At 33.6% G+C, this 27761-nt stretch overlaps 2 protein-coding genes across 3 annotated transcripts in view; both read right to left on the reverse strand.

Moving 5' to 3' along the window:
• LOC139847584 (uncharacterized) overlaps window positions 1–27761 on the reverse strand; it is a 303574-nt gene that overhangs the window by 262494 nt on the left and 13319 nt on the right. The gene's annotated exons all lie outside the window — the stretch shown is intronic.
• LOC139847988 (6,7-dimethyl-8-ribityllumazine synthase, chloroplastic) lies at window positions 11692–27027 on the reverse strand. Its single transcript, XM_071837726.1, has 8 exons — window positions 26802–27027; window positions 26600–26718; window positions 21796–21891; window positions 21614–21709; window positions 21401–21479; window positions 20181–20227; window positions 19853–19912; window positions 11692–12036 (listed from the first exon to the last, which is right to left on the reverse strand). The coding sequence occupies exons 1-8, from the start codon at window positions 26953–26955 to the stop codon at window positions 11995–11997; spliced, it is 693 nt and encodes a 230-aa protein (XP_071693827.1). The 5' UTR covers window positions 26956–27027; the 3' UTR covers window positions 11692–11994.

The raw sequence follows: 27761 nt of genomic DNA on the forward strand, positions 1-27761 counted from the left end.
AGGACATCCTCTCAACAACTTTCCAAATCTTGTCCAAGCCTCATATAGAGTTTCATTTGACTTTTGTGTGAACGTAACAATTTCTCCTTGAAGTCTCACGGCTTTAGATGCCGGAAAGAATCTTTTAAGAAATTTCTCAACTAAAACATCCCATGTGTCAATCGCCCCTTCAGGTAACGATTCTAACCAATCTTTGGCTTCTCCCTTTAAAGTCCAGGGAAATAACATGAGATAGATTTGTTCGTCTTCCACTTCTCGGATTTTGAATAGTGTACAAATTCTATTAAACGTACGAAGATGTTCGTTTGGATCTTCATTCGGCGCACCACTGAATTGGCATTGATTAGTCACCATATGTAGAATTTGTCCTTTGATTTTATAATCTGGTGCATTAACGTTTGGTTGAGTAATTGCATGACCTTGGCCAGTGCGTTTAGCTCGCATTCGGTCTTCCATACTTAGAGGTTCTAGATTTTCCATGATTGGAAGTGTTGTATCCGAATCACTAGAGGTTTCTAATTTAATGGTTTCTTCCTCAACAATCTCTGTTTGGATGATTGGTGGTTCTGGAGGAATAATTAGTGGATCAGGGTCTCGGAATTCTCCCTGAGTATTCTCCGGATTCTCAATTGTGAGGTTTGTTTCAAAAACTGGGTTATCGGAAATTTGAGTTTGAGTACTTGGTCGACTGGATGACGATTCTAAAGAAAAATCAATGGCGGCGATATTTGCTAAATGTCTTGATCGAGTTACAGGTGGTGAACGTATGACCGGCGGCGAACGTCTTGCTCGGTGCATACACAGAATATCCTATTAGTTATAAAAATAATAAGAAAAACTTATATAAGCTATCCAATTAATAGACTTTTCTGATTTTTGCCCACGTTTCGAATAGTCAAAAGATGCAGCAGAGGGGCAGGATTCGTTTGGTCTCAATATAATTGAGGACTGTTTGGCTCCAACAACCCGGTCCACGTACAAATCCAACTATTACTACGAACCAGAAAAATGTCAACGTCTATTAACTTAACCGCTTAAATAATTTCTCTTTCCGTTTTAAGATTTAGATAAGAAGTATAGAAAATTCTAAGTCCTAAAAACTAGAGTATCGAGAAATAAGGAAGAAATAGATTGCGCGTCGAAAAATGTTGAAAAATAAAAGGTCGAAAAATAGGCGTCGAAAAATAAAAATAAGAAAGTAGTGCGAAATACGGCGTCGTAAAATTCTAAAGCACCTAAAACTTAGTCTAAGGAATAAGCACTTAAGGGATTTTACGGCAAAGCCTAAAAATTCTAGAAGTAAAAATAACTATGGCAAAACTAAACTTAATACTAAAAGTTGTAACTATAGTCTAAAAATCTAAAGGTAATAAAACTAAAAAAAAAAAAATATTATTTATTATTTTTTTTAAAAATTTTTTTTTTTAAAATTTTTTTTTTTTAAAATTTTTTTTTTTAAAAATTTTTTTTTTTACAATTTTTTTTTTTTTTTAAAATTTTTTTTTTTTTTTTTTTACAATTTTTTTTTTTTTAATAATGAATTTTTTTTCTAAAAAAAAAACGTTTTTTTTTTTTTACAATTTTTTTTTAAAAAAACGATTTTTTTTTTTACAAATTAATAATTTTTTTATAATTATAATTTTTTTTTTTCAAAACTTTTTTTTTAATTCATTTACTATTCATGAATAGTAAATGAAAATAAATTAATTAATTTACTATTCACATGAAAGAGACATTATAGAAATTATTAATTATAAGTTACATAATATACCCCTGAAGTATTTAATAAATACGACTTTTTAAAACTTTACGTATCAAATTTTGATTCTAAAATATTATTATATTATTATATTCTATTTCAATATTATTATATTATTATATTCTATTTCAATATTATTATATTTAAAAATATAGCGTTTTAGCGCTCCCCGGCAGCGGCGCCAAAAACTTGATGATGTAGCGTGAGGGTACGAAATAGTATTATTTTTACTAGGAAATACTACAAAATATGACACAAGTTTTATTAATTTACGGATGGGATATACCTAAACCTTGCTACAACACTATAGGCAGTGTACCTAATCGTAGAGTAGTGTAGTTTTTAGTAAGTCCGGTTCGTTCCACAGGGAGCTAGTGATTACGTACTATATTTTTATAAAACTATATTTATATAAATATATATATATATATATATATATATATATATATAAGTAGTAATATTATTATAAAAGGGGGGTTTTTACCGTTTAATGACCGGTTTGTCGATTTTATATTTTTAAGCGTAAAGATAAATGACAATAATTAAAGTGCGTAAAATAAATAAATGACGATAAATAAAATAACAATAAATAAAATTGCGATAGAATATGAAATAAAAGGATTATGCTTATTTAAACTTCCGTAATCATGATGTTTGACGTTTTGATTTTAATTAATTGTTACTCGGGTTAATTGTCCTTTGTCATGGTTTATTTGATACCTATCTGGTTTTTATCCATAATAGTCCATCGGTCATAAATATAAAGTGCGAGTGTCCTCGTCAAATTACCCTTATACCCGAAGTCAAATATTCCAACTAATTAAGGATTTAAACTGTGACGCAGTTATCACTTCTGTCAACAATTACACCAGTTATCACTGTATGTAATCTACCCCTGTTTTGATTAGATATGAATATTAATTTACCCACTTGATCAGTTTGAATAATCAATTACCCAACCCGAATAATTAATTAAATGATTATAATAGATTCCATATGAACGTCACTAAATAGGACAACCATAATCATTATTAATTATTAGGATAATTAATTTGAAGATAGGTTCGACAGACTCCAATGAGTTGTCACTCAATTAGACAATACCCCCCATCTATTAATAGTCAATAGTCCAATTTCCACAAGTGTCGGTCTTTTGCCCAAACCTTAATTATGGTACAAAGCCCAATTACCCAATTTTAGTAATTAGCCCAACATCATGATTACTTCGTTTTAAATAAGCATAATAATAACTTAGCTACGAGACATTAATATAAAAAGGTTGAACATAACTTACAATGATTAAAAATAGCGTAGCGTTACACGGACAGAATTTCGACTTACACACTCAAACGATCTCTATCATAAATCTTATTATTATCATAATTTAAAATTAAAATTAAGATTATTGTTATATCTTATTACATTAACATTATGATAGAGATTTTTAGATATTGATATTGATAATAGATTTTTAGGATAGAAAAAGGGATGCTTTTAAATTGATCGATAATCATCGCCTTTTATAAGCAAAATATGAAATTGAATTTTCATTTACGACCCCTGAACTATGCTAAATTAACAACTTTTTATTATTTAATATTATTCTTATTATGAATTATTTAAATATTATATTTTATTCTTGTGCATAGTTGACTCGTAATTTTTACACCGTTGCGTCGAGCGTTGAGAGTTGACTCATGTCCCGGTTCCGAATTTTCGAACGTCCTTGCGTACTATTTTATATCGTGTACTTTGCGTTTTGTAACTTGTACTCTTGTCATTTTTAGACGTTCTTCATCAATAATTTGAACCTTTTTAATTGTATCTTGTACTTTTGAGCTTTTTGAACCTTTTTGTCTTCAATTTGTCGAATCTTCCTTTTGTCTTCGCACTTATTTAATATAAACGAATATCACTTGAAAATGGAACAATTGCAACTAAAATCTTGTCTTTCTTGGGGGATAATGCTATGAAATATATGTTCCTTTTTAGCCTTATCAGTTAGTATTTGAGAATTGAATATTTGAAGCTTGCTTTGAGCTTGAGCTAGTGGAGAGATTGTTTTAGTTTGTTTTGAGAAGAAGAGAAGTTTATGCTTGAACCTAGCAAGTACAAGTTTTTGGGGAACATACTTGCCATCAAGTGCCTATTCATGGGAGGTATTAATTTGTGCCCAAACTTTTTGTGCTTTGGCATTGTTCACTTATTCATTCTCTATCTCCAAAGCTTGTTTTGTCGATTGTTTGCTTGAGGACAAGCAAAGATTCAAATGTAGGGGGTTTGATATCGCTCCATTTATATATATTTTATCTCGCGATATCTTCCTCACTTTGTTCGGTTTTTGACTATCTCGGGGCCTATTTTGTGTGCTATTGAGCTAATTGGTAAATTGAGGGCTAAAGAGTTGATTTGGTGTAAAATTGACCAAATCTTGGACAAAATTGGCTAAGGAAATGAAAAGTGCAGAATCAGCATCAAAAGCGCCGCTCCTCATTCGAGCGCCACTCCTGGGGAGCTAAATCACCGCACCAACTGAAAAAGTGACGTTCTCATGCACATTTCAGCTCCATTCTTCATCAGTGAGCAAAAGCGTCGTTCCTACAGCAAAAGCACCGCTCTTATCCAGCCAAAAGCGTCGCTCCTCCAACAAAAGCGGCATCCCTGTTTGAGCCAAAAGCGCCGTTCTTGATCAAAAGCGCTGCTCTTCATTAAAGCCAAAAGTGCCGCTCCTAAACCAGAAGTGGCGCTCCTGTCGCTGTTTCAGCCCAGATTTTCAGCACTATAAAAGAAACGAGATTAGGTCATTTTTGATATGCATCTTTAGAGAGCATCTGCTTCGGGTCCGAATTTCACATACAAAACCCTAATTTCATCATCCATTGGTGTTTAAGGGAGGATTCAAGGAAGTTTGTTCAAGATCCATCATTGTTTAGCTTAGATCTTCATCTTCTTTACATTTTGGGTTGTAATCTTCACTTTACTTTATATATTTTGCATTGATTACTTGTAATAACTTGAAGATGATGATTGTTTATGTTTCTTTGCTTATTATTAGTTTGATCTTAGCCATGATTAGCTAAATCCTTTGTGTTTGCTTATCTATGAATCTCTAATGCTAGTGTTTACCCCAAATCAATTTAATATTGTTGTTTGAATGAATTACATGATCATGTGTTGTTGAGTTAGCTAAAGATCCATTGCTATGAATTTGTTTTAGGCTTGACTTTGATTACATATGTTGAGTAGCTCTCTTAGTGATCTGAGAAGTGAATTAATGTGTGCTTCAACACCTTTGGTGATCTAGACAACTAGCTAGGGAATTGCAAGTGATTGTGTTCTTGATCTAGGTTGGTTTTCAATTGGCCTTTAGTCAACATAGTAGTGCCGATTATCTTAAGTGATTTCGATAGTTGGGGGTTTTAAGTGATTTCAACCCAAGCTCAATCTTAATGACCAAATCATGCATAACTCGATCTTAGGATACAATGCTTATGTGAATTCACGGAGTGTCATTTGATTTGAGGTTTGGAAGTGATTCTAAATATTTAATAGTTCAACAACTAATGAGATAGCAAAATAGGCAAAATGGGGCAAGCCAAGCATAGAGAGGATTAGATCAGTGAACAGCTCTTAGTTAATTTGATTTAAGTCTTAATACTTTGCTACTTGTTTCTTGCTACTAGTTTACTCGTTTAGTTTAAGTTTGTTTAATTGAACAAGTTTTAGTTATTAATTAATATCAATCGAAACCCCCCAATCAAACAAACTCTAGGACAATCGATAGTTTCAAATACTTTACTTATACCGCTCCCTTGGGACGAACTTGATAAGAATACTTACACTGAAGTGCTATAATAATCGGGTTCTAAGTGCTCGTTAGTTGTGTGTGCTTATTTGTTAATGTTTGAATCATATATAAATTTAGAGGGTAAAAGTTATGCATAGCATCACATCACATCACATCACTCACCAAATTGTGCATGGGAAATAATGGCCAGGTATATTCGCGACGATCATAACTGGGAAGTAAGAATGATGAATGATGCACACACGTTCTCAAAAACATAAATTCTGCCAAACAATAAACACGCCATTATAAAGGTGAAACATACTAAAAGAGCTCATTGAATAAGCTGGTTGTGTCTATCGACCGAATGATATCAGACTTGATATGGCAGGCCGCTATAAAATAAGTCTATCATACAACTAAACGCAAAGATTTAAACGTTATGAAATTGAGTTGTTGAGGGGTAGTAATGCAGAATCTTTTTAAATAATACATTTGTATCAGCATAATCTTAAACTGTGTAACCTAGGGAGCATCACCTACATTCTCACCGATGAGGAAGACAAATATTCTATGAGTTACAGGTTGATTGGTGCAAATGTATGTTTTAGATTGTTTATATTTATTGTTTGTTTTATGTTGTTCATATTATTTACAACAAAGTCATTGTTATGTAGATATGTTCATTCGTTCGCCATGTACGCTCGATTTGAAAGGTAGTTATTTAGGGACCAACTTGATTAATGTGGGTATGGATGCGAACAATGACATCTTGCCTTTTAGCATACGTTGGTGCAGGAGAGACTACCGATCATTTGACATGGTTTTTGGGGAATCTAAAGGATACCATACATTCTTCAGAATGTGTTAGGGTGCAAACCAAAGCCCCACATCGGTCATGGGACAAAACAAATGTATGTATATAAGTCTAAGGGGAAGTCCCTCTATCACCAATTTGTTTTAAAAAAGGATGGACTCTTGGCCTTTTATTGCAGGACATTGTGTTTGGGATATTCGATCCTTACAACTGGTATCAGAGATAGGCTATAGCCCCGATGTGGTGGACAGTGCAGTGGGCGCACCCCTGAGCGTACGCAGCGATGTGGCGCACCCTGTCGACGATGAGTCACTCCTGAAGCCTTGTACCCAAATCTCCCTGATCCTGGACCCAATCAGGTGGACAGTTCCGAGGTTGCGGAGGTAAAGGTTGGACCGGACTATCGTTGGAGGGGAGGCCCAGATGGACTTGGGTTTGAGGGGAGGTTTGTTAGGGTGCAAACCAAAGTCTCACATCGGTCATGGGACAAAAAAAATGTATATATATAAGTCTAAGGGGAAGTCCCTCAATCACCAATTGGTTTTAGAAAAGGATGGACTCTTGAGCTTGTATTGCAGGATATTGTGTTTGGGCTATTCGATCCTTACAGAATGTTGTACTAAGAATCTAACATTTGTATCTGACAGGGCTCCTTTAATAGATGCGGACATTTCATATATTTTTCCAGAAGCGTTTCATGCACTTTATGCACGCCACTTGCTCATGAACCTCAAGACCGTATCTAAATGGGTTAAACATTATGAATGTCATTACTGGTAGATGTGCAAGGCTTACACGAAGTCTGGTTTTAATCATCATTTTAGAGTTTTATCCACACGTCTTCCAGATTCACGTCGAACGTTGCGTGAAATAGGGTTATAGATGGTCGAAGCACCATGATGTACGTGTTCGTTATGCTTACTTAACAACCAATAATGTAGAGTCCATTAACACTCTGCCAGTTCATGTGAGGAAGCTTCCCCGTTACAATGCTACTAGAGTTCTTTAGAGCATCAATACAACAACAGTTTTGGGAACATCGAATCACTGATGCTGCTTTAACAACACATGTCACACCATATGCTGAGCACAAGTTGGGTAAAAGAAACAACAAGTCTCGAGTTAGGACGGTTAAACCGTCATCACAAACTATCTTAGAGGTGATGGATGAGAAAAAGAATGAGATTGTCAATCTAGAAACAAGAACTTGCACATGCAAACAATTGTATTTGTTCGGACTACCCTGTGGGCACGTAATGGCGGTGGCAAGATATTTCAATATACGAGACGCTACTGGTGACGTAGAGAGGTATGTCACCACGGAGACTTGTCGGGTTGCATACAAAGAGTGTATTACCCACTACACCATAATTCCGAAAGGGTGGATCCAGAGAATCTTCAAACTGCTAATGCACCAGTACTTACTAAAAGACAAGCTGGTAGGCCATAGGGGACACAAGGTATTTGCTTGAAAGGAGATGGAAAAAAAAACATTTGAGCGACATTGTAGTCATTGCTTGGAACCTGGCCATAGTAGATTGGTTTTCCTGGCTAGCTATGACTGATCAACTCAAACATGGAAGCCAAGGGCAAAATCAAGTAGGAAGGGTAAAGAAAAAGCGCCAATTTCAACCCTAACCAAATACCCAATTTGAGTGATGATTAAGGGTACAACGATGTGAGCTACTTCGTTGTGTGTTGTGTAATTTGGCATGTAATAATGCTATGCTTTAAGACATTATGTGTGTTTCTAGATTTATGTGTTGAAAAAAATAATTGTGTGTGAAAATCTTGATTCAACATCATTAATTTGAAAAGTTTACTGTATTCGAACATATTCTCGTTCGGACACACATATGTAGTTGTTTGAACAAGAATATATTCGAACACAATAGACTGTGTTCGAACTCAGATAACGTGTACGAGTCATTTTTGTCGATATCGATGGCATTCGACGTGTTCGAACATCTTACACTATTTTTTACCAACATCTTGTTCGAGATAGTGTATTGACACAATTATTTTTGAAAAATATTGACACAATCTTACACAATTTTTACTCAGATAACGTGTAAAATGTAATAACATTTTGAAAAAAGTGTATTTGAGCTCATTTCTCAAGAAAAATATGATCTCCTTAAAAAATTATATGAAATAAAAATTTTGTGAAATATTATATTTTCTTAAGGTTAGAAACAAACCTATTTAAATTATTATATCTTTAAGTTTACAAAATAAAAAAAATATATATATTTCTTAAATAAACCGTGTGATTTTGTTTGGAAACAATTAAATTGAGACGTCGACTTACCCCTGCTTGTTCCTTTAAATATTTGATGTAACCATCACAAGATAGTTCACTGATTGAGGCGTGAATTACATGTGAGATGTCGCATGATCAAATATTGAGATGATTAGGGAAGGTTTGGTAAATGATTACAGATGGGTTACGAATAAGCTGCCTACAATAGAGTTGAATATAATCAACCTCCCAAATAAAAAACCTCCTAATCATAATATTCACACATAAAATTTGCATGTAAGTAAAAGAATCATACGTATTTAAATATATTATTTTTAAAAATTTTGTGGGTAAGTAGTTTTTTATTAACTTTTTACATAATAATTAAGATCTTCAATCTCCTTTCTTTTAGAGAAAGGTTTTATAAATCTCAGTTATGTTAGGCTGAATGCATATTTAGGGATATACGCTACATTGCTATATTTGTAGTATTGATGCAATATAGACACTAACATAAATTCTAATATAAGTGTGTGTTTATCGAATTATTCATTAAAAATCGTACGTCGACATATATTGTTGTCGTAACGAGCGAGTAGAAATAAGCTAGCTATGGATCGAACAATCTGGAAGAGGACATGGAATGAGAGAACTGGATAAGCACACACAAGGAACAAGCCATCCAATTTGAACTAAAGATGTGGATCCTTTTGTCACTACAAATATATTATCTTTTAATTTGATATTACAAGAGCCTATGTTCCAAGCAATAACATTATCCTTTCCAATTCCTTAAAACCCTTATCATATATATTTTTTAAGGATAAAAATACTTGATTTGACAGTACATTACGAGTATATTATATATTATCCTTTTAATTTCCAGGTAAATAATTATAATAACTCTCGACCTATAACGCAATGAATAAAATTTTTCTTATTTAAGTTGGCCGTATAATTTTTTACTAAGATATACAGAACCAAATCGAGTTATCTTCGTACTCTTAGAAAAATTGAAGTTTTTCTTGATTTATAAAGTATATACTACCACTCATGTTGTAAAAAACCACGATTAGTCCATTCTCATTTTTCAAATTTCAATTAATTAATCAGTAAACGTTGATTAATGGAAATGGAATTTGTAAATTATAGTTGATCAAAGTTAAAATTGGACAATCTGAAATTAACCTATAATTTAGAATATATATATATATATATATATATATATATATATATATATATATATATATATATATATATATATATATATATATATATATATATATATATATATATATAAGGGCAGGATCAATGGGGAAGTAACCAATCGGGGGAAGCGGGGGAAAGCAAAATTATTTTATTTTTTTTCGTTTTTTTGGGAATTTTTTTTTCCGGCATCAAGATCACACGCATTTAGAAGAGACACTTCGTGATGAATGTTATTATTTAGGCGGGAAAACGATCGACAAAAATAACATTCAATATAATATTGTTCGTGAAGAATATGAACGTTTTTTTTTTTTCATGTTTTGTGAAGTAAAATTTAGCCCGATTTAGAATTTAGGGTTTAGGGTTTAGTGTTTTGGGTTTATTCCATAAACTCAAAGCACCAAACCCTAAACCCTAAACCGTTCGTGTTAAAAACTCAATCTAAATCCTAAATCTTAACTCAAAATCTAAACCCTAAATTTCTAAACCCTAATATCTAAACCCTATAAACCCTAATATCTAAACCCTAATATCTAAACCCCAATAGCTAAAACCTCAAAATACGCTCGAAAAACACGATAATTGTTATATATTACTTTTCGAGCGTTTTTCCGCCAAAATAAAAACATTTATTACAAAGTGTCTCTACTAAATGTTCATATTTTCATCTCATCTATAATGTTCGTGAACAAAGTTTTTTCAAAAAACGGAGAAAAAAAAAAGTTTTTGCTTCCCCCCGCTTCCCCCCGAATGGTTACTTTCCTCTTGATCCTACCACTATATATATATATATATATATATATATATATATATATATATATATATATATATATATATATATATATATATATATATATAGTGGTAGGATCAAGAGGGAAGTAACCAATCCGGGGGAAGCGGGGGGAAGCAAATTTTTTTTCTTTTCGTTTTTTGAAAAAACTTTGTTCACGAATATTATAGATTGGATGAAAATATGAACATTTAATAAAGACACTTTGTGATAAATGTTTTTATTTTGGCGGGAAAACGCTCGAAGAAGTAATATATAACAATTATAGTGTTTTTCGAGCGTATGTTGAGGTTTTAGACATTAGGGTTTAGATATTAGGGTTTAGATATTAGGGTTTATAGGATTTAGATATTAGGGTTTAGAAATTTAGGGTTTAGGGCTTAGATTTAGGGTTTAGATTTAGGATTTAGATTGATTTTTTAACACGAACGGTTTAGAGTTTAGGGTTTAGGGTTTGGTGTTTTGGGTTTATGGAATAAACCCAAAACACCAAACCCTAAACCCTAAACTCTAAATCGGGCTAAATTTTACTTCACAAAACATGAAGAAAAAAAAAACGTTAACATTCTTCACGAACAATATTATCTTGAATATTATTTTTGTCGATCGTTTTTCAGCCAAAATAATAACATTCATCATGAAGTGTCTTTTCTAAATGTTCTTATTTTCATCCAATCTATAATGTTCGTGAATAAAGTTTTTTCAAAAAACGAAAAAAAAAAATGCTTCCCCCCGATTGGTTGCTTCCCCATTGATCCTGCCCCTATATATATATATATATATATATATATATATATATATATATATATATATAATGTTTATTGTTTTCTTCTATTTTGACACATAAATTATAGTATAATTTAAAATTTAATATTTAAATGTATAAAGGTACAATTCAATTTATCCCTAGTTAATCCCCGAATTGCCAATTACTCCTTCCAAATTCCCAACCGATTCAACCCCAAATAGCAATTTTTGCAACCTTGCTCACTAATCAACTTTTAACATATATCTATGAAAAAGCATAATGATCATGCATCCATATAATTAGGCTGTAAAAATGTCTAATTGCTGAAATCAAGATGCATACTCAACCTTTTCCACTTGGGTTTCATCATTATTAAGTTGACATATTGAATGTACTCAACGAAATCACAAACACTGATTGTTCCTGCAAATTTACTCCCAAAAAGAAGGAAAAAAAAAACTATTTCAATAAAAAGGATTAACCGACTCTTTTAGTTATTTAGTCAACAAAAATATTCATTGATTGAACGTCTGTGTTGCAACGGAACACCCAGTAACGCTCATCTTTCTCACTAACGTTATCTCAGAACAATTTGAGTTCATCGACGGACATAATTCTGCAAGATAATGTTGGCACAAATTTTTACTCCTTCAAATGATGCTCAAATAGAGATGCCATTTCAATCTGCAATTCAGGTAGAAGCTTCAGTGAACACAGTTGACACAACTATAAGGTGACGTATGTAAGCGAAGTCAAAAAGATATTTTCCAACGGCACTAACGATCATACAACTATGCATCACATTATAAGCATGATTCAATCCAACCTAACTAATACCATAAATAAGAATGACCATAACACATTTTGACATGTTACCCAACCCACCCATTTTGCCATCTCTTTTTAAGAAGGATATGAAAAGCAAGGAATAAAAAAAAAACCAAATTGACCTGAAAACATAGTGCCATTTGTAACATCCCGCGTTTTTCCGTTAAATTTATTTTAACACCGTCTTTTTTTTTTATAATATCTTTCGTTATTTAAATTCCTAATTTCCGTTGACTAGCATTCATAATATTTCCGTTATTTAAGTATAACATCACTCGTTTACTCGAGCGTTTTTAAAATATTCGTTCGGTTAATTCCCGCACCCGCTTTGAAACTTGAGGGACTAAACTTGCCAAGAGGGCAAAGAGATGACTAGGTCAACTAGTCAACCTTCACCCTCCTCCATTCTTTTCAACCTCCCCATTTCATTACTTCCATTTTTATTCTCTCAAAACCTCAAACACAAAATCATCATCTAAATTCGATCTAGGAGGCTTGCAACAAAACAAATTACATATTCGTGATCCTCTCTTCATCCTCTACATTTTGGTACCAATTTCATCAAGTTTGGGTAACATTTCTAAAACTCTAGATTTTCTCTAAATTCGTGTTTTTATACTTGAAATGGTGTTAGTTAGTGTCTATGGCTCGTGTGTAACATGAATATATATTTTGTTTGCTCGAATTGTTGTTTTAAGTAACTAGTTTGAACATTTGAAATGGGTTTGCTTAATCTTGCATTTTGGAAGATTAAATGTTGTTTGATTGTTAAAGTTCATGTTTTAATTGTGTTACTAGTATCACTAGCTTCGTTTTGATGCGTAGGTTGATTAAGAAAACTTCAAACACATGATTATTGATTTTTGTGAATTTTGGTTAGGGTTTGATAGACTTTGAAATGAACTTTTGATGCGTTGAATGCTTGTTAATGTTGTTAGTAAGTGTTTAGATGCATTGTATGCTTAATTACCTTCGAAACGGCATATCGTATGTGTAAATTGAATTCCCGAATCATAAAATACGTTTTACGAACTTGAAACTTTGAAAATAAACCTTTCTTGATCAATTGACGAGTTTTCGGTTATTGTAATTGATGTTTTTGCTTGTGAAAGGTAGTTAATTGTATTCCTTGTCAAAAGAGCTTTCCAATGATATAAGATGTGTATTCTAAGTGTTTACGGTTTGCGTTTTGTGCTAAATTGAATTTTGGATCAAGACTTGAACTTTTGAAACTGACCAGGTGCCAGGCCACGCCTAATGTCGCGGCGCGACGCCTCTGGCCGCGGCGCGGCAATAGCCGTGTTTGGGTTCTGACCTACTTTGTCAAATTTCGAAAAATGTTTGCTATGCTACGCACCTCTGATTCACATGTAACTTGTTCTAACATGCTTATATATGAATAAAAACCTCAGAAAAATAGTTCGGGACCCGACCCGACCCCGTTGACTTTTTCGTTGACTTTGACCAAGTTTGACTTTTAGTCAAACTTAACAAAACACTTGTACAATCGTTCTAATCTTATTTTATACTTGATTCTTGCATGAAACTTGACAACGTGATTCACATGCTATATAATCGAGTCGTAATGAGCCATAGGACTAATTGAACACATTTCGCCCGACCTTGTGTCGTAACCGGTTAATTGATACAACTTACTTGTTTAGGTCAAGGCTAAGCAACTTTCATGCACACGTTTACTTTGTGAAGTACTTTTATACTCGTGCACTCGAGGTGAGATCATAGTCCCATCTTTCAACAACTTTTATACTTTTAAATCATGGGATGAGAAACATATACGGTTTTATACTACATACTTTTACACTTTGAACACAAGTACGGAAACGAACATTTCACGTGCGGGTTTGAACAAAAAGCCTCAATTCAATTATCATTAGTTACACTTGCAGGGTGTAAACGAGAACTTATATTATGTGATCACATGGGCTTGACGAGCCTCATTCGGACGGTTCGCTACCGTTAGCGGATGAAATATATTTTCGGGTCTAGTGTATGTTCTAACACTACGCAAAGGGTGCAAAACAGTTAAGTTTGATAATTGGGTGCCCGGGATACAAACAACAACTTTGGAATGCAAATGATTTTGATAATCATCTTATACTAAATCTTGTGGTTCAAATACAACGTTTACTAAAACACCTATGATTTCACCAACGTTTTTCGTTGACAGTTTTCTATATGTTTCTCAGGTTCATACTTGGCTATTTGATACATGCTTCCGCGTACACTCATACTTGCTTGGAGTCAAGCATACATGCATACACTCTGATTTCTTGCTTGGGGTCAAGCATACATACATACATACGCTAGTGATAGCACCTTTGGATTCAAACATATCGTTTACATACTTACGCTATTTATAGCAACCGTGATTTTAAACTAATTATGTCGCAAGTTATCTCATTTATAATTTATACTTTTGCAAACTTAAAATTGTTGTCGAACGGTTTTGTAAACTAAACTTTGTAAGTTTTGTACGTTTCAAATGAATGCGACATAATTTTGGTCAAACGTGTCTCATATAGGGACTACGACCACGTAACGGGACCTAAGTTAACGGCGCCGTCAATGACGATTTTGTCGGGTCGCTACAGATGGTATCAGAGCGTTGGTTGTAGGGAACTAGGATGTGCATTAGTGTGTCTGACAGAGTCATTAGGACGCATTAGTGAATCTAGACTACAACCGGATAGTTAATCATTTCATCCTGACTTGCATTTGCTATAGATAGCACTTACTTGACTATTTGTGCATATATACTTGAATCTTTCTTAGGTGAACTCCATAATGGTACCAAACTTTCATCATACGAATCCGTATTCTGCCACTTCCTGGTAACACACGTAAATTCGAGATTCATGCGCGTAAGGATGACAACGACTTCATTGGTCACACTTGTTCGGGAACTCTGTCTCCCAGATTGTTATTTGCCACCGTTTCAACTTACTACCGGTGTCACACCGGTGTTCCTTACTATCTACCACTTCTTGTTACTACCATCACTACTCTAGGTGAGTATCGTCATCGCTAATTATCACTACGGTTGCGTACTTTTTGTTATCATGATTCGTTACTCTTTTCGTGCCTAAGGGCATTATCGCTTGACTTGAACCGCAATGACGTGAACAATCATTTATACACTTCCCTCGGGGAACGCTGCTTTATAGTTGCACTAATTCTTTCGATTCAATACGAGTCACGTTAGAGACGTCGTTACACTTTGTTTATTTTAAACTTCACGATTACACGAACTTGAATCTATAGAGTGATGTGGGAATGGAGGTATGAGTTAGCGTAATATAACGACACTCGATCAACGTGGTTATATTACGGTAAGTCATACCAAAGTTCTAATGACACATGATGGTGGTTGGACTCGATCAACCTAATCACCACCATGTGCCATGTACATGACTTTATTTTTCTTGTTTGAACATCCGACAACTCCGAGAATACTGATAACAACCATACCCGGGACACATCGTCGATTATTGTCGAACCATATTTATGCTTCCAAATGAATGGCAAATTCTTTCAACATCAGACGTATGTTACACGTGTATACTATCTCGTTTTCTTATAGTTTTTATAGACGAACTACAAAATGCTTGGTATGCTCACATCGAGGCGAAAACTTCTCTCGCCTTACACTCGTACTTCCGTTTAAGGAAATATTTTATCTAAATTCTCAATGGAGAGAGAGACTCTTCACACTACACTAGTATTCGCCTCGAGGGTGAATAGTCCTATCGAACATTTTCGGAAACCGATAAATCTTCCGCGGCGCGAAATTCTTGAGAAACAGAAACTTGTTCCAACAAACATTTTCAAGTCCTAACGAACTTTTTTCAAACATACCTTAATGAAATATACATCGTTTCGGATCGAGATCCTCGTTTCACTTCTAAATTTCGGAGTGCCTTACAAAAAGCCTCGGGACCACGTTTAGACATGAGTACAACACACCAATCACAAACCGACGGACCAAACAAACATACGATTCAAACCTTGGAAACCATAATACGAGTTGTGTTATCAACTTCAAATTTACTTTAGAAAAGTTTTTGCCTTTAACCAAATTCTCTTACAACGATGGTTATCATTCAAGTCTTAACGTCACACTTTCGAGGACCCGTATAGCCGTAATTGTCGTTTTCTTAAATTGTTGAACCGAAGTAGGTGACAAGCGAACCACCGGACCCGAAATCATTCATGAAACAACCCGAAAATTTTTCAATTCCAAGAAAGGCTCAAGGCGGATCGTAGTCGCCAAAAGAACTACACCGATGTTAGACGTAAACATTTCAAATTCCAAGTGGGCAACCGCGTAACGTTAAAAGTCGCACCTTGAGAAGGTGCAATCCGTTTCGGGAAACATAGAAAGCTAAATCTGCGATACACAAAACCTTTTAGAATCCGGGGGCGTTTTGAACCCGTTACTAGCCGTTTAGATTTTCCGACACGTTTGAGTCTCCGTTCATCCTACATTCTATGAATCAACTTACAGAAGTGTCTTGCGAAACAAGAACTTGTTATTCCTTTCGATGAGCTTACTATCGATGACAAACTTCACTTCCTAGGAGGACCGGTTGAATTATAAATCGTGAAACCAAACTTTAAAACAACGTAAAATCCCAAATGTCAAGGTTCGTTGAAATACTCAAGGAAGTACCTTCACTTATTCGTAGAATCGGCAACACAACATTTCGAAGAAGAAACAACTACTACTTCCAACTAAATTTCGGGACGAAATTTCTTTTAAGGTGTAGGTAATGTAACATCCCGCGTTTTTCCGTTAAATTTATTTTAACACCGTCTTTTTTTTTTTATAATATCTTTCGTTATTTAAATTCCTAATTTCCGTTGACTAGCATTCATAATATTTCCGTTATTTAAGTATAACATCACTCGTTTACTCGAGCGTTTTTAAAATATTCGTTCGGTTAATTCCCGCACCCGCTTTGAAACTTGAGGGACTAAACTTGCCAAGAGGGCAAAGAGATGACTAGGTCAACTAGTCAACCTTCACCCTCCTCCATTCATTTCAACCTCCCCATTTCATTACTTCCATTTTTATTCTCTCAAAACCTCAAACACAAAATCATCATCTAAATTCGATCTAGGAGGCTTGCAACAAAACAAATTACATATTCGTGATCCTCTCTTCATCCTCTACATTTTGGTACCAATTTCATCAAGTTTGGGTAACATTTCTAAAACTCTAGATTTTCTCTAAATTCGTGTTTTTATACTTGAAATGGTGTTAGTTAGTGTCTATGGCTCGTGTGTAACATGAATATATATTTTGTTTGCTCGAATTGTTGTTTTAAGTAACTAGTTTGAACATTTGAAATGGGTTTGCTTAATCTTGCATTTTGGAAGATTAAATGTTGTTTGATTGTTAAAGTTCATGTTTTAATTGTGTTACTAGTATCACTAGCTTCGTTTTGATGTGTAGGTTGATTAAGAAAACTTCAAACACATGATTATTGATTTTTGTGAATTTTGGTTAGGGTTTGATAGACTTTGAAATGAACTTTTGATGCGTTGAATGCTTGTTAATGTTGTTAGTAAGTGTTTAGATGCATTGTATGCTTAATTACCTTCGAAACGGCATATCGTATGTGTAAATTGAATTCCCGAATCATAAAATACGTTTTACGAACTTGAAACTTTGAAAATAAACCTTTCTTGATCAATTGACGAGTTTTCGGTTATTGTAATTGATGTTTTTGCTTGTGAAAGGTAGTTAATTGTATTCCTTGTCAAAAGAGCTTTCCAATGATATAAGATGCGTATTCTAAGTGTTTACGGTTTGTGTTTTGTGCTAAATTGAATTTTGGATCAAGACTTGAACTTTTGAAACTGACCAGGTGCCAGGCCACGCCTAATGTCGCGGCGCGACACCTCTGGCCGCGGCGCGGCAATAGCCGTGTTTGGGTTCTGACCTACTTTGTCAAATTTCGAAAAATGTTTGCTATGCTACGCACCTCTGATTCACATGTAACTTGTTCTAACATGCTTATATATGAATAAAAACCTCAGAAAAATAGTTCGGGACCCGACCCGACCCCGTTGACTTTTTCGTTGACTTTGACCAAGTTTGACTTTTAGTCAAACTTAACAAAACACTTGTACAATCGTTCTAATCTTATTTTATACTTGATTCTTGCATGAAACTTGACAACGTGATTCACATGCTATATAATCGAGTCGTAATGAGCCATAGGACTAATTGAACACATTTCGCCCGACCTTGTGTCGTAACCGGTTAATTGATACAACTTACTTGTTTAGGTCAAGGCTAAGCAACTTTCATGCACACGTTTACTTTGTGAAGTACTTTTATACTCGTGCACTCGAGGTGAGATCATAGTCCCATCTTTCAACAACTTTTATACTTTTAAATCATGGGATGAGAAACATATACGGTTTTATACTACATACTTTTACACTTTGAACACAAGTACGGAAACGAACATTCCACGTGCGGGTTTGAACAAAAAGCCTCAATTCAATTATCATTAGTTACACTTGCAGGGTGTAAACGAGAACTTATATTATGTGATCACATGGGCTTGACGAGCCTCATTCGGACGGTTCGCTACCGTTAGCGGATGAAATATATTTTCGGGTCTAGTGTATGTTCTAACACTACGCAAAGGGTGCAAAACAGTTAAGTTTGATAATTGGGTGCCCGGGATACAAACAACAACTTTGGAATGCAAATGATTTTGATAATCATCTTATACTAAATCTTGTGGTTCAAATACAACGTTTACTAAAACACCTATGATTTCACCAACGTTTTTCGTTGACAGTTTTCTATATGTTTCTCAGGTTCATACTTGGCTATTTGATACATGCTTCCGCGTACACTCATACTTGTTTGGAGTCAAGCATACATGCATACACTCTGATTTCTTGCTTGGGGTCAAGCATACATACATACATACGCTAGTGATAGCACCTTTGGATTCAAACATATCGTTTACATACTTACGCTATTTATAGCAACCGTGATTTTAAACTAATTATGTCGCAAGTTATCTCATTTATAATTTATACTTTTGCAAACTTAAAATTGTTGTCGAACGGTTTTGTAAACTAAACTTTGTAAGTTTTGTACGTTTCAAATGAATGCGACATAATTTTGGTCAAACGTGTCTCATATAGGGACTACGACCACGTAACGGGACCTAAGTTAACGGCGCCGTCAATGACGATTTTGTCGGGTCGTTACACCATTATCTTGGGTACCATATGTTACAACTCTAAGATGTGGGTTGATAGTTGATAGCCCTATGATGGAGAGTTGTAACTTAAAAACCATGATTGGTCAATAACTACAAACGCACTACATATTAGCATATTTTCTAAACTACTTTACTCAATTTAATTTGGTGACCCACAGTTTTTGTTCCTTGTTATCGTTTATTATAATTTTCTTTTAATTTCTCTTTTTTCTTTTCCATTTCCCCGTTGTGACAGGAGAGGTCAGAAACAACTAGAAAGAATTATAATAGAAACAGAAAGGTAAGCACAAACACAAATGGAAGATGGACCAAGCATGAACATTCAGACCATAAAAAAAAATAAATCTAAAAACCATAAAGTACACCATAGGAAAAAAAAATTAAAAAAAATAACTTACGGCGGTCAAAGCTGCTTCAGATCCCTTGTTACCTGCCTTACCGCCAGCACGATTCAAAGCCTATACAAATGTAACAACAAATGTTCAATCACTTATTTTTACAGCTCACAAGTTACAATTCACTTGGGTAATATTATGAAAGTTTGAGGTTTTGAAGTGAGATAGATGTCAAATGTGTTTGTTTTCCCAATAAAGAATAGAGCTAAGATAAACTTGACATGTTTACTAGTTCTACTTGGACACAAGCACATTCTTCTTTGGTTTCAATATATGACAAGAATTCAGAACACAATTAAAGTGTGATAAACAGGTAGACAGTCATAGATACCTGATCCATGTCTTCAGTTGTCAAGACTCCAAAAATACAGGGAACACCTGTCACATTGTAATTGAATAATTTAACAATAATACATGTATATTACTGAAATAAAAGCGTTGTCTTCCCTTGAGTTTGGCTTTATGTCATTATGGTACACATAACACCCTTGTTTACATGATTATGTCTGATTTTCACACTATTCATGTATCTATTGATGATACTGTTATGTATGTACGTATGGTCCTCACATATATGCTAGTCAGTTCAACTGGTTGTGATTTCAACCTATAGATGCATCCGTATCAGGCATCACTATTAACTACTTTTGGGTGTGACTTTACAAGGTCGACCTATCTTTTTAGAAGCTCCTATTACAGAGCAAGTGTTATGTTCTGCCGTTTGAATAGGTACGTACACTGGACTAACAACACGGCATAATGTTGTTGCTAAATATGTCCATCACCTTGTTTTAGGGCCCTGTTGGTGTCTCACCATATGTCACCGGATACACTTGTTGACAAATGGATCACACAACACAGATCAAGTACAAAAGTACAAAACTTGCTTGATATAGTCATCTAGTGGACAAATGTCAAATATATGTCCTTAGAGACTTAAAGTATGTAAGAAAATCATAACACCAAACTTGACAATATGCTTATTTCTGACTAAATTCATGCAATTTTAGTGGGAGTTCCTAAAACATTATAACCCAAGAAATCAGTACGGCTCACTTTAACATCCAACTGTTCATTATTATAAGTCTGGAAACACAAGAAATCACAAGAAACTTTGTGAAAAGCCACAACTTTCTTGCCACCAACGTTGTTATGATGTGATAAAGTAAGAAATAAAAACACGTCGCCTAATTTCTAATTTTAAGCTCGATAACCTGTGGCATTGCCTTGTATAGAACTACTTGTAAGAACATATTACTAATATAATTATATAATTATTTAATTTAATTATTAATATACTTATAATTATATAATTATTTAATTTAAATATTAATATACTCACTTTGTGTTTACGAAAGCCCAGAACTTGTCCACAACTTCATTCAAATACGGAGTAATACTTCATTTTTTTATTTGTACTAATAATTCATCTCTTCTGCTAAATTTTTTTATCTCATCTCACTTTCACTTGTTCTTATGTATCGATATTTCTAAGCTTAATTAGTATTTGATAGTTATATAAAACATGTTAAATTAAAAAGTAAATCCAACCTGAATTAAGACCAGCTGAAAGGACTCCAGAAGCAGCAGAATTTGCAACAGCATCATAGTGAGTGGTATCACCCCTTACCTAGAAAAACATAATAGTTATATGTATTCAGAATTTACTTTAAATTTAACCTTTTTCGTTACAAAAATGCATATTACATATGTAAGGTAATGTTACTAAAACAATCACAAAAGAAAAGGGAATGAATATTTCACCACAGCTCCTATGCACAAAATCGCATGGTATTTCCCTGATTTTCCAAGCCGTTCAGCAACCAAACCGATCTCAAAACTTCCAGGAACCCACACAACCTAATAAGTTCAAACACCAAATTGTTAATCAAAGTAAAATAAAGCACGATTTTTCTTCTTCTGTATATTTATAAAATCATACATACATCAATATCTTCTTCATTCACTGAATACTTGTTAAATGTATCCAAAGCACCTTCCAATAGAGGCCTTGTAACAATCTCATTAAACCTTGCAACCACCTAATTCATGAAACAAAAAATAATTATAACAATCTATTGCACCATATCAGAAGTATACGTCAAAAATCAAATATGATTTATATGATACAGGGCAGCGTTGTAAATCTCCTTATTTCTCTCCGAGATCTCCTTATTTCTCTCCGAGATCTCCCCGAGATCTCGTTTTTAAAAGGCAACCGAGATGAGATGTCCATCTCCCGAGATTCCCGGTCAACGGGGTCAAACTTGGTCAAAGCCACGATTTCTCAAATTTTCTTGCTCATTTCTCGGATTTTCTCGTAAAATCGCGTAATTTCTCTGATTTTCTCATTCATTTATGTGATTTTCTTGTAAAATTTTGTAAAAATGTATATAACTATACATATATATTTATCTATATATATTAATTTACAGGGTATGTGTTGTTAGTGTATCTAAGATTGTTATTAGACATTTGTCTTATGTTATGTAAACTTAGTTGCTAAGAAAACTTAGCTATTAAGTTTTCTTAGCTATTAAGTATTCTTAGTCATTAAGTATTCTTAGCTATTAAGTTTTCTTAATTATTAAGTATTCTTAGTTATTAAGTATTATTATCTATAAAGAATACTTAGATATTTTAATTTTCTTACTAGTTAAGAAATTATCGGTATTCGTGATACTTACCTCCTAAGATTTCTTAGAAGTTAAGTAAGTCGCTTTTTGTAAGCCTATAAATAGGAGTGTAATCAAGAGTTGGAATATATAACCAACCTTCAAATTATTTCTATTCTACACTTTTATTATGTATTCTAATCTACTTAGCAACAAAGTCTTGCTATCTTAATCTTTAGCATCAAAGTCTTGCTATTCTAATCTTTAGCAACAAAGTCTTGCTACCTTAATCTTTCAAGAGTAGATTTCTATTCTATTCTTGAACATTTACAGTGGTATCAGAGCTTTCTTCTTAAGGGGCTGTTTTATTCACGATAAAAAAAATTTAAACTAGACATGACATCTAGTTCAACTGCTCCAGCAATTCCATTATTTAATGGATTGCACTATCATATTTGGGCAGTAAAGATGAAGACATATTTGAAGTCTCAAGGTTTATGAAAGGTTGTAGAGACTGATGAAGATCCTCCAGCACTCAGAGCAAACCCAACTGTTGTTCAACTAAAAAATTATGAAGAAGAGTTGCTGAAGAAAGATAAGGCACTTACCTGTTTACATTCAGGACTTGCTGATCAAATTTTCACCTCAATAACGGACTTGGACACACCAAAAGTTGTGTGGGATAAAATCCAAGATACCTATGAAGGTTCTGATAGAGTAAAAGCTGTCAGATTATTGACTCTCGGACGAGAGTTTGAATTGTTGAAAATGAACGATGATGAACTCGTAAAAGATTATTTATCGCGAATAATGGATGTTGTTAATCAAATTAGACTTCATGGTGACAAGATTTCAGACCAGAAAGTGGTGGAGAAAATAATGATAAGTGTTCCTCAAAAATTTGAAGCCAAAATTTCCGCAATAGAAGAATCTTGTGATGTTAGCATGCTTACAGTTTCTGAACTAACAAGCAAGCTTCAAGCACAAGAACAAAGGGTCTCTATGAGATCCGAAGAAAAGGTTGAAGGTGCTTTTCAAGCTTCTTTCAAAAATAACAAGGCTGAAAATTCAAGACAAAACACGTACAAGAAAGGAAATTACCAAGGTACTTTCCCTCCGTGTAAAGTTTGTCAAAATACAAATCATCAAGATGTTGATTGTTGGTTCAAAGATAAACCAAACTTTAAGTGCAATTTTTGCAAAAAGTTTGGACATATTGAGAAATATTGTAGAGCAAAGAAAAATCAGGGCCAAACAAAGGAACTTCAGTTGGCAAATATCTCTGAAGAAAATCAGGAAGCAACTGAACACTTGTTCATGGCATCGCATGTCGATTACAAAAGTAGAGACGTGACTGTTGATGAAGGAGCCTATCGGGATTGGAATATGAAAGAAGTTAAAAGGCATGAAGCTTCTATTTCAAATCTCCAAAAAGAAGCTCATTATGATGATCCAGAATTTGATGTCGAAGACACAACTAACACCGAAGTTTTGAGAACCAGAAAAATTGCTGATGTTTACGAGTTTTGTAATCACGTTGTTATAGAGCCCGAAAGCTATATTGAAGCTTCCAAACACGATGAATGGAATGAAGCCATGAAAGTAGAACTTGAAATGATCAAGAAAAATGACACATGGAGACTTGTTGATTTGCCAACGGGTAAGAATGCAATAGGTGTCAAATGGGTGTTTAGAACTAAGTTTCAACCTGATGGTTCAGTTCATAAACACAAAGCAAGGTTGGTAGCGAAAGGATATTCTCAAATTGCCGGTGTGGAATTTAGAGAGACTTTCGCTCCAGTTGCTCGTCATGATGTGATCAAGTTATTGTTAGCTGTAGCTGCTCAACGCAATTTGAAAATTCATCATCTTGATGTGAAATCTGCATTTTTGAATGCTGAACTTGAGGAGGAGATTTATGTAAAGCAACCTCAAGGCTTTGAAGTAGCCGGCCAAGAAGATAAAGTATACAGACTATATAAGGCACTTTATGGTCTAAAGCAAGCACCAAGGGCTTGGTATTCTAAGATTGATGCTCATTTAATAAATCATAATTTCAGGAGGAGTCCAAATGAGTCAACTCTTTATGTGAAACAATTAAATTCTCAAGAGGTGCTGATTATCTCTCTTTATGTTGATGATTTACTTGTGATTGGGAGCAACGATAGACTTGTTGAGGAGTTCAAGAAACAAATGAAATCTGAATTTGAAATGTCAGATTTGGGACTCGTGCATTATTTTCTTGGCATGAAAATTAATCAACAAACTAGTGGTGTTTATATTTCTCAGAAAAAGTATGCAAGTGACATGCTCAAGAGATTCAACATGTTTTCATGCAAACCAGTCACATCACCACTTGTTTTAAATTACAAGTTGTCTAAAGAAGATGGAGATAAGCTAGTTGATCCAACTCTATACAGAAGTATTATCGGGAGTCTATTATATTTGGCAATCTCAAGACCCGATTTAGCTTATGCAGCTAGTTTCTTATCAAGGTTTATGACTTCACCAACTAGTTCTCACTTGGGAGCTGCCAGGAGAGTCTTAAGATACTTAAAAGGTTCTCTCGATCTGGGGATTATGTTCGAGAGAAACAAAGATGTGAAACTTGAAGGATATTCTGATAGTGATTGGGCTGGAAGTGTTGATGATATGAAGAGTACTTCTGGTTATGTTTTCAATCTTGGTTCAGGTGCATTTTGCTGGAACTCAAAGAAGCAAAGCGTTGTCGCACAATCTACTGCAGAGGCAGAATATATTGCAATCGCGGCTGCTGTGAATCATGCTGTTTGGATAAGAAAACTGTTGCCCGACTTGGATCTGACTCAAGAAAGTCCAACAATCATCTATTGTGATAACAAATCTGCAATTGCTATAACAGAGAATCCGGTGCAACACTGAAATATTGCACCTCCGATGATCAATTGGCAGATATGCTTACAAAGTCTCTCACGGGAATGAAGCTAGATCAATTGAAGACTCGACTTATGATGTCCAACAACAATCTTAAGGAGGAGTGTTAGTGTATCTAAGATTGTTATTAGACATTTGTCTTAAGTTATGTAAACTTAGTTACTAAGAAAACTTAGCTATTAAGTTTTCTTAGCTATTAAGTATTCTTAGTCATTAAGTATTCTTAGCTATTAAGTTTTCTTAATTATTAAGTATTCTTAGTTATTAAATATTCATATATAAAGAATACTTAGATATTTTAGTTTTCTTACTAGTTAAGAAATTATCGGTATTCGTGATACTTACCTCCTAAGATTTCTTAGAAGTTAAGTAAGTCACTTTATGTAAGCCTATAAATAGGAGTGTAATCAAGAGTTGGAATATATAACCAACCTTCAAATTATTTCTATTCTACACTTTTATTATGTATTCTAATCTACTTAGCAACAAAGTCTTGCTATCTTAATCTTTAGCATCAAAGTCTTGCTATTCTAATCTTTAGCATCAAAGTCTTGCTAACTTAATCTTTCAAGAGTAGATTTCTATTCTATTCTTGAACATTTACATGTGTAACATGTAGCTTACCGGAGTTTAAGCTTATGTATTTCTTAAAGCTAAAGCTTTAAAATAGTATGCTCCTTGAAGTAGATTTTATAAAGAAGCTTTAGCGTACGCAAAGAAACAATTATCTAAAACATAATATAGCTAATTTTAGGGTATTATTAATTGAGTGTCTATTGTGTCATTTTACAAGCATCTCCAGTTAAGTGTTTCAATAAACATAGAACTTGATTCCATATTCTATTGTATGGATCGAATTCCAACAGACTATATTGTAAGTATAAACCTTTCAAATTGTTGATATTGTATGCCTTTGATTTATGCTGACATGATAGCTAGATACATTGTCATACCATCAAAAACCGGTGATGTCACCTGTTTACGAGCTAAAACAGATCTGGCACATACGATAGCAACAACTGAAAAGCTGATACTGATACACACAATATAACAGAATATCGAGTGAAAGTTGCATATATTTTTAAACACTTAAAATACTTCAACTGCTATTTGTGCAATTAAGCTGATCGTTGACTTTTTGACTAAACATATCCATAAACTGTGCAATAATAAAGGAATTAAATTAAATTAAATTAAATTAAAATAGAGATAGGGAACTAACAATAGCAAAACGGAAACCCTGGGCTTTAACAAGCGAACCGGTTAAATGACGAACCGCTTCGGTTTGAAGTAATGATTTCTTCTTCTCAATTGGTGCTACAAATAACGGATTTGCTAAACCTAATTGCATCAATTAATACGGAATTTTAATACATTAAGTGTAAAATGTTGAAAAAGTTTTGATGAATGAATAAAAAACTTACATTTTGGGGAAAATTGAATGAGTGATGATGTGGATGAAGTTGTACGGAGAGAAAGTGAAGATGAACGATGGTGAAGTCGTGATGAGGGAGGTGATGATGACGTGGAATAGTTATGATGATGAAGAAGAAAACTTGATGAAGCAGCGGCGGCCATTGTTGATTGGAGTTTGGTCTGAAATGGGAACGAGTTCACTTTCCCCTAGGTCAACCCTCAATAGTTCAACTAATTTCCAGAAAATAAAATGTTTAAGAAAATGCAACATTTTTTAGCTTTCTATTAAAAGTGATTTTGACCCTCTTCTCATTTTGTTTTTCGTATTTTTTTTGTTTTTTTTTTTGTTTTTCGTATATTAAAATTTAAAATGCGCATACGGATAACTGAAATATAAAATTACTCCCTATAATTGTGTTAATAATAATATAAAAAATACTTTACAAAGTTTAAAACAAAACTCGGGCGTAGATGTAGAAAATCATTTTTTTTTAAATAAAATTTAAAAACTTTCTACGTCCCAATTTTGACCACATTCAAAAAATATATAGTTTAGAAAACATTATTATTACATTGTACTTTTTATCAACTTTACAGTTTTATCTTTAACTTTTCACTTATATTTTTGTCCTAAATGATATTTAAAAGCATAAATGAACTTTACCTTTTTATTATTATTAATATTTGAATTTGAAAGTAAGCAATTAATTTAAACAACCTAAAAAGAATAATTGACGATAAATATAGAACGAGTGGAGTATTATATATGATGTCATTTAAAAAAAAAAAGAATAATGATAAGATTGTTATAAAAAAAAATAAGAAGAAAGTCAATAAAAGATATCGACACGCTTGCAAAAAAAAAAAATTATATATATATATATATATATATATATATATATATATATATATATATATATATATATATATATATGCATGACGTCAGTGACATGAAAAAAAAAACTTAT

Source organism: Rutidosis leptorrhynchoides, chromosome 5 (assembly GCF_046630445.1).
Source record: "Rutidosis leptorrhynchoides isolate AG116_Rl617_1_P2 chromosome 5, CSIRO_AGI_Rlap_v1, whole genome shotgun sequence".
NCBI classification, from domain to species: Eukaryota; Viridiplantae; Streptophyta; class Magnoliopsida; order Asterales; family Asteraceae; genus Rutidosis; species Rutidosis leptorrhynchoides.

Coding starts and splice junctions, on each gene's coding strand:
- LOC139847988 (XM_071837726.1), bottom strand. CDS start 26,955: ATGGCCGCCGCTGCTTCATCAAGTTTTCTTCTTCATCATCATAACTAT. Junction 26,719..26,801: donor CATTCAATTTTCCCCAAAAT/GTAAGTTTTTTA, acceptor TGATGCAATTAG/GTTTAGCAAATCCGTTATTT. Junction 19,913..20,180: donor CAACTGAAGACATGGATCAG/GTATCTATGACT, acceptor ACATTTGTATAG/GCTTTGAATCGTGCTGGCGG.